At 37.8% G+C, this 17,429-nt stretch overlaps 1 protein-coding gene across 1 annotated transcript in view; it reads right to left on the reverse strand.

The window, feature by feature from the left end:
* Positions 1–950: 950 nt before the first annotated feature.
* LOC139709047 (P2X purinoceptor 4-like) overlaps positions 951–17,429 on the reverse strand; it is a 28,924-nt gene continuing 12,445 nt past the window's right edge. The window contains exons 5-11 of the mRNA XM_071621013.1: positions 12,664–12,769; positions 8,584–8,670; positions 7,341–7,482; positions 4,485–4,615; positions 3,406–3,562; positions 2,170–2,268; positions 951–974 (exon numbers count right to left, since the gene is read on the reverse strand). Of these exons, the coding sequence (XP_071477114.1) occupies positions 951–974; positions 2,170–2,268; positions 3,406–3,562; positions 4,485–4,615; positions 7,341–7,482; positions 8,584–8,670; positions 12,664–12,769 (746 nt within the window). The remainder of the gene's footprint in view (positions 975–2,169; positions 2,269–3,405; positions 3,563–4,484; positions 4,616–7,340; positions 7,483–8,583; positions 8,671–12,663; positions 12,770–17,429) is intronic.

Genomic DNA, 17,429 nt, shown 5'->3' on the forward strand with positions numbered 1-17,429 from the left:
CATACAATAAGAGATGACAAGTCCTGTTATTCACAGAAGACAATTTTAACAGCTTCAAGGCTCATAATGATACATTGTATTATCCTCTCTTTTTTTTCTTTCTGACAGCATTTTGATTCTGCTGTATTATTGCACTTTTTGAGGTATAATACAATCTATAAATCTTTCTTTGCTGCTGTTTTAGGTTTCTGGTAGAAGCCTTGCCCAGTAATTTGTCCGGAAATGTTCAAAAGTATTGGATTCCTATCAATAGTGTCATCAACAAATTATTTAGCCTACAATCAATGGTTTCAGTATAAAAGTATTGATATACTACACATCAGTAAAGTTTTCAGAATACCTTTATCATCTAACATTTATATGCACTGTCAATCTCATCAGGGCAAGTTGAATCATACTTTCTGCACCATTGCATGATCGCCTTGCAATTCTTACATATTCTTGAGTTTAACAAACTCTTGATTTGAGGACTTAAACATCTGACAAGGAAATATAATTGCTTATCGCCCATCTCAACACTGTCTTCATTTTAACTTGTAAAGATGAATGTCTCTTACGGAGGAGGTTAATGACGAATTCCTTTTCATAAGATTTGAGGAGGAGGGGGCGAGGGAACCCATTAAAACTTTCAGTTTCATGTAGCCAATTCTGAATGACACTCTTGCACTGCCAAAACATTTCTGCTCTAGAACAGGTCCATTAATTACTCAAAGAGAAACCTATCTCCCAGAGTATCCTATTATTCTTGAATTTTACGCATCATTATTGCAAGCTCTTCGTAAGACTCACATGAAGAGTGAAGGGTAGCACTCCTTTTGGTTGTAATTGCAAATGAATATATACATAGGCATATGAGTAAACATATACATAAACATAGAAAATATACAAAACAGTAAACAACTACATGTTGTAAATCCAGAGGATTACCTCTTTATGAATCATGATAGTTGCTATTCTCCAGCATCAGACATATCCTGTAAAGATGAAACAAAAATCAGAGAAAGTAATTGTGCCATTGCCCATACAAATATACAAAGGACTATATTGTTCTTCCATGTTTTTCCTGCCTTACAGTGACCGTGAAAAGGGTTAGAATACCCCTATACCCATGCCACTCACCCCCCCCCCCCCCTTTGCCCACTACACACAGACACACAGACGTACAAACAGACACAAAAAACAAGAGCCATACTGGCATACAAGGAAAATTTAATATTATAGGCTTTGAAAAATTAACTTAAAGGGGATGGCTAGTAACTGATCAGTGGGAATCAGTGAGAATGCTGAGGGATGATTGTTCCAATCCTTGTGGGATTCATTTAAGAGTACATTATATATCTATTCTTGTGTGAAAATTATTTGCTTCAGAATGGTCTCATATTCAAGTAATGTGCAGTTTAATGCTTCCAGGTAAGCGTCCCTGGTCAGTGACGGGGCATTAATGTGCACATTAATTGAATATGAGACCGTTCTGAAGCAAACAATTTTCACACAACAGTAGATATATAATGTACTCTTAAATGAATCCCACAAGGATTGGAACAATCATCCCTCAGCATTCCCACTGATTCCCACTGATCGGTTACTAGCCATCCCCTTTAAAAAGCAAGGCTTTCAAGCATATCATGTACTCATTACAGGGACTTGGATATATATCTAAGTTGATATCTCATGACAAACATGAATACTTTTGAGGTGTGAATTTTCGTCAATTTGTCTCCCTCTAACAAATGAAATTTGTAAGATTGCAACTCTCTAACAAATGAAATTTGTAAGATCACAACTGTCAGAGGAAAACAAATTGAAGAAAATTAACACCTCAACCTTCACTCCTCCACTTAATATTTTCTTGCTTTCATGAATACTTTTATGTACCAATTTCATACCAAGTAAATTATCTACTGATTAATTTTGTATATATCCTTCTATGTGTTTGTCTATTAGAAGGGATTTCAAAGAAAATTTCTATTAACCCGTTCTGTACGGGAACCTGGTGGTCTGTGCATTAAGTCTATGGGGATTTCAGAATTCAGTATGGAATGTGTTAATTGTATTTTTAAAAAAGAAAAAAGAGAAGGAAAAAATGTCTTGTTGAGGGTCAACTTCCTTTTTCCAGACATTGAAATTAATTAATGTCATTATTCATACTTCATACTGCCTCATACTTACTTCGTAAGGATTATCATCAACCATTTGGTACTTCTTTTTGCGATAAAAGTAGCGCTTCTGAAGGAAGTACAGTACACAGATGTCACACATGATGCTTGCCTGTGATAGAGAAGGAGGAGACATCCATAACAACCGATAATCACAAATGGATGCCAGTGTGCAAGACATCTTTTACTATCACCCTTGCCCTCCTCACCACAACAAATTTCTTCTTTAAATCTACAGACTACCGGTTCCTGCTGTAGCTTGGTATCTTTGTGGTAAACATAGCACATATCATAGTATTCTGTATGGTTACAAATCACAATACCTTTTTTATTGTAGATAATCCAATATACTCTTGAAAAAATGCCAGCCATGACAAGTGCATGACAGAACAGAAAAATGAAACTGTCAAAAGGTGTTCATTCGTCTGCGGTCATCTGAACCCTCGCATATCCCGATTTTCGGTCAAATTTTTCGATTTTCCGATTTTCAGTTATTTTGATAGTGGACATTCCATTATATACGTAATGTGATATTTTCAGTTCTTAATTTGATGTACTTTTTGTGTAATTATCACTTTCATAGAGTCTTGTCATTTCATTTTGTTCATTTCCTCATAAGCGCATGGGTTAAAGCCAGCGACAAGCCAAACTGTGGTATATCGGGCGCACTGACTTTGCGTGTAATATTTAATAGTGATATACAACGGTTCGGTGACCACAAGTACTCTACACGCAGTCAACAAAAAATTACATGGTAAATGACAACAGTCTTGGCAAACTGAAAAAACATACATGTAACTTTCTTGCAATTTCTTCTCTAATTTCTAACAATACAATTTCACAAAAACATCACACGTTAGAGTGAGTAAAGTCTGACATATTACAGAAATAATTGGAAATGCCATACATACAAGTGTAGCAATCATGACTGAAAAATGGGTGAACTTCAAACGCGATTATCTGGAAATATCATTCTTAAGTGAAAATTGCATATATGACAGTTCGGATGATTGCCGACGAATTGATGAGGAGGCATATAAGAATGGAGAGAGACATGGATAACAAGGTCAGTACTAAGAAGCATTAAGATATATCATCCAGTACTAGTTAAATAGGGTGCAAGTGATGGACTTTACTGCGAACAGGCATAAAAGTCCTTTTGTTTTTTACATTGTCCAATTCCACAAGTCTGTGCTTGTGCCAAACAGAAAGGACAATGTGCACCCTTGACCATACTCACAAAACTCACCAGGGATAGCAGGGCGAGGCCAGAGGCGATGTTCAGAATGAGGGGCACGACATCAAACTTTCCCGCCTCCCCCGTGACAATGACTTGGAAGAGGATGCCGTACGCCTTGGTCAGGGTCCTGTACTCCACTCCGCCCTCTTTGTAATTATTGGAGAACCTGGTGGCAACAAATGTGTAACATCGAGATGAAGTTATAGACTATGGTTGTGTGATGAAGTTATTGACTATAGTAGTGTGACGATGATGATATAGCTGGTGAAACTAATGAGAATGGTGATGAAGATGAGAAACCCCTGGATGTCACGTAGTATAGTGGGGGGTAATGGTTGTGGTGAAAGACATGCTGAAAGTGACCAATATATTGGGCAAACAGGACTGCCAGCATTAAATACGGTACATCAAAATCAGGGTGATTCCAATAAGCTATGATGACCCAGGATAATTGTGTGCTATATGGATCTTGGCAGGTGAAAAATGAAAATAAATCCCAAAACAGGGTGGCGTTTTTATTTAAACATTCTTTTGTCAAGGTCAGAAGAGAGCAGTTTAGTTTTCAGGAATACACCTGAAGAACCAGGAAGACAGGCAGGTCTGGGAGAATGATGTTAAAGATGGTGGTGTTCAAGATGGCAATGATGATGATGATGATTATGATGATGTTGATGACTGGTGTCAATGTAGATCGTGGTAAAACTGCAGAGATAATGGTGATGATTGATGGTGATGGAGGTGATGAAGATGACAATGATAATAAAGATGATAATGATGATGATGATGATGATGCTGATAATGCTGATGATGATGATTATGTTGGTGACTGTGGTATCAATGTAGATCTTGGTACACTGCAGAGATGATGGTGATGATGGATGGTGATGGAGGTAATGAAGAAGAAAAAGATGATAATGATGATGATGATGATGATGACGATATTCAAGGATGAAGGATGATGCTGATGCTACTGAAAATGGTGATGAAAATGGTGTGGGTGCATGGTGGTGGTGGTGGGGGTGGGGGTACTGCTTCTGCTCATTGGTGGTGATGATAGTTACATTATTGAGAACAAAATCAAAACTGACCTGAAGTTATATCCAGGAGCGATAAGGGCATTTTTGTTGTCCAGTCTTTTGAACGTGTATACCGGACGACAGTTATCCAAGCTGTAGTCTAAGTTGCAGTCCCATCTGATGAGTATTCCCACAACTGCACCCTAATCACATATGAAAGAACAAACACCACTTCAATACATTAGTAAAAAGCAACATGCCAATTCTCCAAAGAACATTGTATTTGGAAAACACTCTTAGAGTTTTCTACAGAAATAGATGATGTAAGACAACAATTTAGAAATGTGAAGAGCATGGGTTTTAAATGATATCTATATACACCACATGTTTCATAAGAATGCAAAAAGAAAAAGTATGAAAGGGGAGTCCTCATATCTAATCTATCTCGTTGGCATAAAAATCATCAAGAAGTGGCTATGCAGGGCTCGACATTAGCGGAGGCCCGGTGGTCAGGAGCCACTAAAAATTCATGTCGGGCCACCAAATTTATTGTTATGGTGGTCTGAACAGGCAATTAAGATTCAAAGTGGATTGTATCTATTGCTTTGATTTCAGGCAAAAAAAAAAAAATCAAGATTTCAAGATTTTAGTGGCCAAAATGGGCCAACAGACAAAACATTTAGTGTCGAGCCATGCTGACAGGAAATCACAACAGTCAACTGAATTACTGCATCTATTGTAAATATGAATAATAATACAAAAGAACAAAGGAGTTGTACAATGCAACTCACATGCAAATGGGAATAGAAGTCTTCACACTCATCAAGGTCACAACCCTTTGTATTTGGGTTAACAGCTGTTTCATCTAAAAGTTACTGTGTATGGTTATGCATGACACATAAGAATTAATTGTACTTCCAGTGCTGATGAAAAGAAAAATCAATAATGCACTTTTTGTTCACTCCATGCAGAATTGGCCCCAAAATCATGCTTCCCTATATACTTGTGATGTCCATTCAGCATTGTTGTTTGTGTTTTTCCTTCCGTCCATCTCTATGACTGGGTTCATTTGATTTCTGAATTGTGGATGCATACATCTTGCGGAGATTTTAGTGGAATATCAGTGTCAGTGGATTATCAGTGTGAAAACAGTACCTGTACTGTCTCAATTGCAGGACTTGGACTCACCAAGTGAGCAACTGAACTGACTATTTCCTTCAGTTGAATCAAGATACAAGTTTCATCATCTTGTATGGACAGCATATGAATTTGTTTTCTTCAGACAACACATATCTTGACTTTACACAGGCAGACTGGGGAAACCAATGTCACGTTACTTTCTTCCAGTGCCAAACAAGTAATGTCATTGACAAGACTTGTTGGAATGTTCTACAAAAAGTACCGGTAACACGCTCTTCGCAAGGCTGATTCTTGCGGTATTGGGTGTTCTCTAGGGGATCTTATCATGACAGCAAATGTCTATTAAGGAGCTTTTAAGTCAGTTGATACTGTGGAGTAGTGCGCATTCATGCGAGACCTTGTGCAACAACAACAACAACAAAGTTTGAATATTTCCTCAAGAAGGGATAAACACCCCTCTGCAACATGTCAAGATTTCATCGCTATGCTGGTGGAGTGATGATGGCACTCAAGCTTCTAAGCCTCATCCTGTATGGATTCTTACCTCTGGCAGTAGGTGAGTTCAATAATCACATTCTATATTCAAAGGGACTACATCTGGATGCTGCGGCCAGAGTTCACAAAGGCAGTTTAACTCTACTCCTTAGCTTATGCACATTTTAGTAGCAAAAATGCACATGGCATTTCAACCGTACAGAGATGTAACGACAACACCTAGAGACTCGTCCATGGGCAAAGTATGCCTACTGGTACTTTACACTTGGTTTTTATAGTCTGTGGATCAAATTCAAACCAATGATTTCATGCAAACTCCTTGTGTGACTTTGGGCCTTTGATGTTTCTCTTTTGTGAGATGTGTTTGAATGAGTGATTGATCATGTGCACAAGAGTTGTGCCAACAGCACTTCTTACGATATCTTCTTTGGGTGATCAAAACCCTTTCATAACCAACTGAAAGGAATCCTAAATCAAGAGAATCTACTTGTGTTTGCCTAGCATTTCATCATCCATCTGTCTTTCCTCCAACACGACAACTTTCTTATGACTTGCATAGTCTTCTATGGAATTTAACAATTACACAATGAGTCATTATTTGACAAGGGTATGTGCCTTGTCAAAAGCATGCATTTGAAAATCACACAGATGACAATAATGTCAAATGCAATATCTTTCTGTCCCCTAAATAGAAAGCATTGCATATAGGCTTTTTGTCATTGTTTATCAGTCTTTTCCATTCCTGTTGGATTGTATAAGTACCACATTGGCTACTATTCAAACCTGTTTTAACTGCCACATTTCACACTTCCCTTGAAGACAGGATTGACTTGATATGATATTCATACGAACAATCTCATTATCATCAACATTTGTATCCAAAAAATCTGCATCACTGGACTAAAGAAAATCAGCAAAGGAGGAAATTCTTTCAAATTAATCAAACAGAAGTACATGAAAGCTTACAGTGTGCAAATCATCATTGCTCCTGTTTTGTGTACGTAAACACTAAGAAAATGGTAGTGCAATACAGTGTTCACTGCAAAACTTGTGCTCCAGCTCTGCCAAGTATCTTGATCAAGTATTAAAGGTAGACATCCTTTTCTGTATTTGGTACCACACAAACACTCATTCATGGTATTTATTGATGCGACATCACAAATCTAATGCATCTAATTTTTGCTCCATATCACTTAAAAAGTATTACAAATGACTCATATCCAACAACTCATAGGGCCGTGCATTTTTTAATGTTTGAATACTAACTTTGTTGTACTGCTGAGGGATACATACCTTATAGGCTAATGAGTTAAAGTCAGCGCCAATATCGTTGGCGATGGTCCCAAGAGGAAAGACAGGACAGAATGGATGATCCTTCTTGTCGTAATGGCAGTTCTTCAGGTAGGTACTGTTGCTACTCTCCAAGATATTGCGTCTTTTTCCAACATTGGCGAGAGACAGAGAATGAGAGAGAAAGGGATAGTGACAATGGGATAGAGAGCAAAGAAAGAAAGAAAAGCCAAGAAAAATGTCAAATGGAAAACCCAACGTAAATTAATGATTGCTTGCGCCCAGTTGTTTTTATTGCAACTGATTGACAAATTGCCCTACATTGATATAAATACACACAAAATTAGCTGATGTTTTAAAAGTAGTAGCCATGATTAATAAAAAAAAATCATGGGCATACATACTCTGTCAGGATTCGATCATGGCTACTTCTAAAACACTGATTAATTTATTTGGTGCATTTTTATGTTGATGTAGGGCAATTTGTTAACCAGTTGCAATAAAAACAACTTGATGCAAGAATTTGATTCATATTTGAATAAATATGCAGTACTTACTGCATGCTATAAGGATTAGAACCAGCACTGGCTGTTAGGCAGAAGCTTGATTGCCCAGTGTATACATCTCATTAAAGACATTTGTCCAGTACTCGGGAGACTGTAGGTTCAAATCCTGCTTGAGTATGTATGCCCATGATTTTTTTTCTTATCATGGCAACTAATAAAACGCTAATTAATTCAGCACATAACCAGTTGCGACAATAACAAGTATTAGATATCAAATAATACTCGATAGCGAAAGCCTCTCCATGACACAAGATATACCATCTACTCTTGAATCACAACTGATCTGAAGCCAGCAGGCATAAAATGACACATGGACCAAGTCAGGGATTAAACAAGAGTCTACAATGTGATCATGAAGGAAAGGTGAAGTTCTTTTGGAAGCATGCTGAATCTTTCTTCAGCAGCTGAAAAGGTGGTACACAATCTCAAAAGCTTAGGCTGATTATGATGTGAAAACAATGCCTACTGTATCAAAGAAATGTTAGCTCAACTCTGAAAACATAGCGGATATCCATTCTGATATAAGGCCATTGCTGTTACTTCTTGGAGGTTTTCTGGTATAGAATGCAGATATGGAAAATGACATCATGGTACTGACCCTTATAATTCTGAAAATACAGGTTATAGAAGTGCATAAACTTGCAAATCCGGTTATCACCGAAGTTCTTGGGTAAACTCACTTTGAAGCATTGAATTTTGGGAACTGTATGCTGTTCTTGATTAACACAGTAAAGTTTACAGCTGCCATCAGGATAGCCGTGTTGTTTCTGCAAAATACAATGATTACAGGAAAACATGCATGGCAGTCAGTATATAAAAGTTTGCACATCCTGGACATGGGTCCTAGTTTTCTTTTTCTTTTCTTTTTGCACCGTAATAACCAAATTCCACATGCATAATGTCACATACTAACCCTATTTCTTGAGAAGAAATCTACAGGCTAAAACGTGTAATCGTCTATTAATGGAATCTTGACCTACTGGTTTGACTATTTTGTCACAAGAAATGAAAATAATTCAATGAGTAACATCATGACACTTGGGATGAGACCCAATCATTTCACTTGCCATCACTAATATCATCTGTCATTCAAAGTTAATTCCATTCAATTGAAAATCGTATAATGCTATTTAAATATATTTGTCTTATTTCAATCAAACTTCTCCTCAGTCTTCCGTTTTGTTAATGATACTCGTCAACTTGAACATATTGTAGACTTCTCCTATAAAGGGATGGTGTAGGTTTGGTTGAGATGGGGAAGAAGAGCATATTCAAAGAGGAATTCACAGTTTATTGATGAAAATCGGCTATAAAATGGCCAAGATATCCAAAAACAAAGTAAAACAATGTGGTCCTAATAAACGGTAGCTCCCACCTTTTATTAAGACCTCTTTGATTTTCAAATAGACATCTAATCCTTTAAAAAAAAAAAAAAATCATCAAATAAACTTTGAATTCCTCATAGAATTGTATGCTCTTTAATATTTCATAAATGGTTTCTCATTATCTTACAAAAAAATTGGAAACCTGAAGCCCAATCTCAACCAAAACGAGACATGAAAACTCGTCACATTGAGGACGAGTTAGGTGATACGCTTGTGGTCATGAGATGACAGTCATCTGTGATCGACAAAGAAAAGAATGTGATATAGGCACCTTGAAGTTATATTGAGCGTGCATGCGAAACCGTATCTGTAACCACTCGACCACGGGTCATCCACGGAAATGGTAAGACAAAAAAACAACAACAATGTATAGATATAACGGGGGGAAAGTCAATGCCCACTCAACTAACGTGGCCGTGTGAACATCTATTGCATTGCTAGACGGAAAAGCGGCCTTGTAACGACTGAGGTCGCTATGCCATTTCTGGCAACTTGGGAAAAATACGTCCCGCAGACATAAAACCTATAATCGGCTGGTTTTGATACCTTGCCTTTAATCACAATTTTCAGTGTAATGACGTCATCAAATTACAAAACAATGACATGGTCTTGAAAGAAAATTGTTCAAAGTACAACACCTCAGTCGTCGTCATTACATACTATGATCGGTTTGACAAAGTCAACCTGCAAAATGTTGCTGCAGTCGAAGCAATGTGGTCTCCAACACACAAAAAAGAGGGATATGGCGTGTGTGTGTGTCTGTGTGTGTGTATAGGTGCGTTTATATACGAACGTGATTTCTACATGGACGAATATGTAATACAAAATTGAAGAAAAAAAAACAGTAAAGTAGCTAATTATTTTGTTTCGTGATCTTGTGGGGTTCGAACCCGCAACCTCACGTCTCTGAGACGTCGCCTTTAACCACTCGGCGACACGTCTCGACGGGAAAATATGGGGAACGTTATGGACTTGAAAGACAGTTGTTCAATATATAACACATTCATCGTACGTTGTCAGTTTGCTATTGACATGACGATCTATCATTTGAATATGAGGCAGGCATTAGTACCTGTATGAAATTATTATAGGCATGGTTATCAAATTGCCCTAAAATATCCTTATAATTGCCTTATTTTTACACACAGTTACGCTATCCCTTTAAACTCGTCACAGTTTAATCAGAATCATTAACATCATACATTAGTACCATATTCAGTTCCATAGCTGATCACGTTTGCTAATCAATTAAGAGTAATTGTCTAGCATGTGTCATATGGCCAACCTGTATACACACGTATATACACACACACAATGCTAAATGTATGTATCAAACATCTGTAACACAGCTTTGAACTAACTATAGGAATTATCGCTGCACTTATCATCCATACTTTTTATCACTATCTGAAACTCCACAAAAACCACTAATTGACAAATAATCATCAATACAGAAGACTGAATACCTTTTTTACAATGTATAGCTTGTTACATGTATAAATCAGCACAAAGTAACCACGACTACATTGTGTTACTGAATTAATATGAACAAATTTCATGTTGTGACAGTATACTATATCAGTTTGAAAAGCCCAACCTGCAAAACTATAATTTTGCAGCAGTCGAAGTAATGCAGTCTCCAACGCAAAACAAAGGTATACTGTGTGAGTGTGTGCGTATAGGTGTGTTTACATGCAAACGTGATTTCTACATGGACGAAGGTGTAGTACTCTATTGAAGAAAAAAAGTAAAAAAAATATATTATTTTCTTTCGTGCTCTTGTGAGGATCGAACCCGTACGTGTGCAACCTCACGTTTCTAAGACGACGCCTCTAACCACTCGACCATACGTCTCGACGAGAAAATTAGAGGAACGTAAGCTTATGTACGTGAAAGATGAATCAGGAATCGTTTGGTCCGCATTCCATTCTCATTTTCAGTTTTAAATTGCAAAATTGTCAACCTCATGAGGAGATTTCAAAGAATAAAATGCATGATTACTGCAGCTTATTGTCACAGCTACAACATAAATAAGTTTCAGAGGAAATGAAGCAAAATCAGCTGAGATAAAGGTGCTTAAACGTTGTCAAGTCAATGCATGGTTTCTAAAAAAATCACCTCCCATAGACATAACACGTAAACTTGTCCGATTTTGCGTCTTTACCTTTAAACACAATTTAAAGCATGATGACGTCATCAAATTTCAAAACCATGACATGGACTTGAAAGGCAAATGTTCAAAGTACAACATATCTGAATTTGGGATAATATTGAGCTTAAACAACAGAGATACGAGCAAATGAATGTCAGAAACAGTACCTCAAAAAAATTGATTCCACTTTTTTGATTTCAGATGACGATATGATGACGTCATAATGTAATTATGGAAATAATGATACTTGAAACGTCATGTCCAATTTATATGCTTTTGTAATATGCAATAAAAACATAGGGTCACCTGACGTTTTAAAGAGCTATGGCGAAATAAACAAAGACATGTTTTTTCACTATATTTGCACATAGACGCGCACGCGAAATTTGAACTTTGACGCAAGTGCATTGCTTTGTTATTTGTAGGAATCGATTAGAAATCAATGGATATTGTTGCTCAAAGTATCAGGAATCCAAATCTGTCAAAAAAAGTGTATTTTCATGTTGCTGACGCGCTGTGCGCGCGAAAATGCGCGGACGGACGCGCACGTGCAAAATTGTTTGAAACGCATAAAATTGTCTGAAACTTCGAGATTTCCCATTGGAAAGTTGTTTTGAGCCTTTTAAAATTTTGACGCGCGCTTACACGCACTTAATGATGTCCTAGGTAATTAGCATCAAAAGAAGTAAGATAGAACGTGACCTGAACTTTATGTCCACAAAAAATGATACAGAAATGACCTTTAGTTATGAAGTTATGATCGATCATGTAACATGGTCCAAAAATCACAAAATGGCGCCTAGACGACGTCATAGATATGTTACTGTCATGAAAACCTTATTGTGGCTAGATATTGTCATGAGACATGTTCCCTGAAAATGTCATGTTATTCCGTAATGTCATTCTTGAGATATTGATGACACAAAATTGTCCAGAAAGAAAGAAGAATAAAAAGAAATAAAGAGAGATTTTGACAATCACAATAGGTGATACGCTGATAGCGTATCACCTAACTATACCATCCTTTCAAGTTACACCTATAGTGGAAGAGAGGAAAATATTAGGCCATTGCTCCATGATCTTGAAATCAGTACCTGAGTTAGAGCAAGAGGCAAATTATTGTCCAAATGTAAGTCAGAAAGTACAAACATACAGTAGATTTGAGAGGGGTTAAAGGTCATTACCTGCAATCTTATTTAAATATATGCTCTGTGATTACTCACACTGGTATCTCGTCAAACTCTGTCGGGCACCAAGCCTTGATCTGACAAGTCGTGGTCACGTCGCCATCCGGGTATGTGTAGTTAACGCATTTCCCTGTTCTCACACCTTGCAGAATTAAAACAAAGAAAACAGAGGATGTGAAAAGGGACAAGCGCACCGACAAAAAAAAATATGACGCTAAAAGTGAGCACCCTCTAGTGAAGCATAATACAAAACCTATGCACTGAAGTTAGATTGCAAGATTCACACTATTCATCAAAGTATCAGTTTTTATGTGCACCTTTCATGATTTGAACATTACGCAATATTTCTGTGAAATCTTAAAGGTACAGTTTACCTTTGGAGCAATGATTTTTTGAAATGTCCGAGATATCACATTTGATGCATATGTGTAGGTCAGTTTTATCACAAAACACCCTACCATGTAAAAATTTTGAAAAAAAAGCCTTAAATGTATGGAGATATCACTAATTTTCTCAATAAACCATAACTGTGGACGGTTTAGTCTACAAACACTTTCATTGTAACTATTGTTCACTTTTTGTATGTTTACCGATTCAAATTTTTACATTGGTTGTATCCCTAACCCACATTTTAGAACTAGTTTGAAGCACTAAAGCTGGGTTTTTATTTCATCTGCAAATGGTAAATTATGCCTTTAACTGAAAATGAGACCCTGGTACATTGTATCTATCAGACAAATATCTGGGAATCAATTGGCGGAAATGAATGCGCACAGGCAGAAGTCCGTTCCTGGACGGGTTTTATCATAATCATTTCTATTTTCACAGATCATAAACCAGCATCATGCCGTACTAACTGGTACAGATTAATTAAAGCATCATCATCAATCTCTCCATCTGTCTACATAATACAATATATGTTTGTCAATCAATCTATCCATCTGCTATCCGTCTATCTATCTACATGTACCTATCCATCTATATATATCTATCTTTCTATCACTCTATCTATCCATCTTTCTATCCATCTATCCCTCTTTCTTTCTACCACTACCTACCTACCTACCTATCTATCTATCTATCTATCTATCTATCTATCTATCTATCTATCTATCTATCTATCTATCTATCTATCTATCTTTCTGTATTGGACAACAGTTCACTTTTAATGTTGTACGCATAAAAATCACTTTCTACCAGTGGACCTAATTTTCAGAAGACATTACAACTAGAGAGAAATGGCATTCCAGACATTTGAGGTTATGTTGTACTGTACACTATGAACACCCATGAGGAAGAAAGGAAGAAAAAACTATTGAGTCAATCAATGTATGAGTAACTTCAGTTCCAAGCATTAACAGGGAAGAAGCCCCTTTGGCATGTTCTGAAACTGATACAGCACACAAGTCACGGCTCAAATTAAAACAAAAATCAATGACACTTAAAGACACCCAGTCGCGAGGATACATGGACATATTTCAGCCGCGGGCGGCAGCACGTAAACTCGCTTCCGAAGTTGCTACGAAGCGAAATGTGTGTGTGCAAATAAACAGAGACTGGAACCAGATACGTACGTACGCACACCCGACAGCTCTCACTACTTGTTGTGTCGCAGACCGGGAGGCGTGTTTTTTTTTAAGACGGCACAGATTGGGGAAACAAAAAATCTATCAGGGACCCTATCCCTAAACCTAACCCTAATCCTAATCCTAACCTTAACCATCAAACCCTAACCCTAACCCTAACCCTAACCCTAACCCTAACCCTAACCTCAACCCTAACCCTAACCCTAACCATAACCATAACCAAAAACCCTAACCCAACGTTTTTCCTATAGGTTTAACACGCGCCATGCCCCAATCTGTGCCGTCTTTAAAAAAAACGCGATCGGGAGAGATTTTCATGCGCATGGCTGTTGTGCGGTTTTGTGCGTGCACCCATTCGGCCCCATTCGGTAGGTATTCGGGCGTCCATGTTGAAATTACAGTGGACGGCTAGCACGGCTCTCGTGCCCCATCTGATTTTCGCTGGTGCGCTGCGTAGCGTCGTGTTCGGCATTCGGTACGTACGGGGGTACAATAACGGGAGGAGCAGCTTGTCGTGCTTTTCTACTGAGCTGCGAATCGCCTTCGACGACCGGTTGCCTTTAACTTATTTGACATAGATAAATACAGTTTTAGAGAGAAGATGAAATACAATAGATGAGGTGTATAATAAGCTCAGATCTTACAAGCAATGGGTTTAAAGAGCATTAATTTCATCATTGATGGGTATACAGTTGTATAGCACTGTATACACATCAAAACCACCTCAATGGAAGTCAATGAGGAAGTCCATATGTACAGTCTGGATCACTTTAATATTGACCCAATACTTTACCTTTAAAGGACAAGTTCACCTTTGAATATACATGTGGATTGGTTGAGTGCTGCAATATCAGTAGAACACATCAGTGAAAGTTTGAGAAATATCACATAATTTGTTCAAAAATCATGAATTCATTTTCAAAGTATCTGCAAAGTAACTGCTGAATGAGAAGACCACTACACTGCAAAAAATGCGGTGTTAAAAGTGTAACACCAACCGGGTGTCAAACTGTGGGTGTTAAATTTGGTGTTAAATTGACACAATTTGACACCCTTCGGTGTTAATTTAACACCAACATTCTCTCATTCATTGGGTGTTAGATTCTCGGTGTTAAAATGACACCCAAGTGGTGTTATAGTTTTGTCATGAAAAGGGGGTTTTCACTAATAACACCGTATCGGTGTTAGTTGTCCACCAGAGAAGATCACGTGTTCGCAGTCCGATGATCTCATTGGTTACACATGCCAATGCCTGAAATTTGTTGCTGTGGCGCGGAGTCGTTAACGTCTGTCATCGCGATAGTCAGGTTTTCGATGTCGTCTGGGGCTAAAAATGACATTGAATCTATGATGGTGACTTTGCTAAGTCTGTCAGCAGGGATAAGTATCTTTTAAGGTAATTATTTCCTGTACCAGTTATTTTCTACCATAAACGATGTGCATGATTTTCACGGATTTCATCGCATATTATAGACAACTTTGTCTTTGCACGCACATAATACTATAGTATACTGTGTAGTGCAGCATAGCCTATTGTGTTTGCCATACATAATAGGCCATAACACCAACGCGCTGCAGCGGTGCATTGAGTCCGAATTTCGCTGAGGGTTCCTTTGTCCAATAATTGCATTTAAAAAATATCTTCAAATTTTAGATATAAAAGGTTCCGTGGCATTTTGTATTGTTATTGATGTAGTTTTCTTACCTTTGAGGCTCTGGTGCGGATCTTTGTTAGCGCGCAAATCATTTGTAACCAATGAACCCGACCCGTTATTGGCATTACGGTAAACTGACGTGCACGAAGACGAAGTTCGAACAATGTTTGTGTGTACATGTTCGTAGGTTTGTACATGTTCGTAGGTATACTGGTAGGCCCCTAGGCCTACTATGTTTTTTTTTGTAGGGCCTACTGTAACTGTTCTAGGTCCAAACCGTTAGGTTCAAATTAGTACTAGGTACTATAGTAGCAAATATTGCTCTAAAAAGAGCGTAAATACCCGATTAAAGGGGCTGGGTGGGGGGTTCTCCCGACCCGATTTTTGTTTACCACTAACACTAAACAGGTTACGTGATGTTTTCAGTAGCTACACGTAGGAACGTAGGGGCCTAGGCCCTATAGAACGCTAGTGTTTGCGCGTGGATCTTACGTTAGAATCTACTAACTAGTTTCTGATATGAGTACTACTAGTACTTGTATTGAGTTTGCTAACCGCTTACAAAGTTACATTATACATATAAGAATATGCTCTTTATAAAGTTGATGACGTACATGCATGTAAAACCTGTATTTCCACCGAGTCCATCTTAAGACAGTGCGCTAGATCTAAGGTGCGAGTTCAAGAGTAGCGAGAAACAGAATCACAGCCCCTAGTAATAACTGGCAGTTGTTCTCTGTCTGAGAACTGATCCTAAATTTCACAAATGAGTCAAAATGGAATACATGTATAATCACTTTTTTCATGATTCAGGTGAGGGAATATACTGATGGTAGTATTTGTTGAAATAATCTCTTGAAAAAAAAAAATCTCTTGGAATATGCCTCTTCCCCATAATGATATTGGCAATAGTACACTTGAGAATCTTGAAAATGACAGAATTGCAAAAAGACCTTTTATTATCTATCTAAAAAACCTTGAAAATGAGAGTAGATCAATTGCAAAACGGCATTTGATTTTTCCATTTCTCCTCAAATAATATTTGCATAAATGTACACTGCATAAAGATGATGAATACCTGGAAGCAGGATATTATTGCCCCCCCCCCCCCTGCTGGCTAATTAAAACGAACTTGAAATTATGAGCATATCTCAAGTAGGTATATATAATAGAATCACCGACTGAATTAATCTGAAGCCACCTGAACAAAACCCTTTGTTTTCTGCAGTTCTGATCAAGTCTTTCATGCACACAAGATAAATCTGTTTCATGCACTTGTATACAGTAAATACACTAGTGCAGTTATGTGGATGTTCAGTACTTTGAATCCTAAGCCAGTGCATCACACCTTGCGCACCAGTTTGACAGTTTGCGGACTTGTAGCCACTTGATAATTATGTATGTTCATGGTCCTTACACTTGCAGGTTGAACAGTACTTCTCACTCCTTCTCCCAGGCAACGATGCCAAGCTTTTTTGAGCAGTGGCCAGTTTTTGGTGGAAGGTCTTGTCAAGCCAGCAAGAGGAAAGCCTTCAGAAACCACAGTCAAGCTGTTGAGTTT

This window comes from Diadema antillarum, unplaced genomic scaffold (assembly GCF_040938485.1).
Source record: "Diadema antillarum isolate AM-2024a unplaced genomic scaffold, OU_Dant_1.0 seq00001401_RagTag, whole genome shotgun sequence".
Classification (NCBI taxonomy): Eukaryota; Metazoa; Echinodermata; class Echinoidea; order Diadematoida; family Diadematidae; genus Diadema; species Diadema antillarum.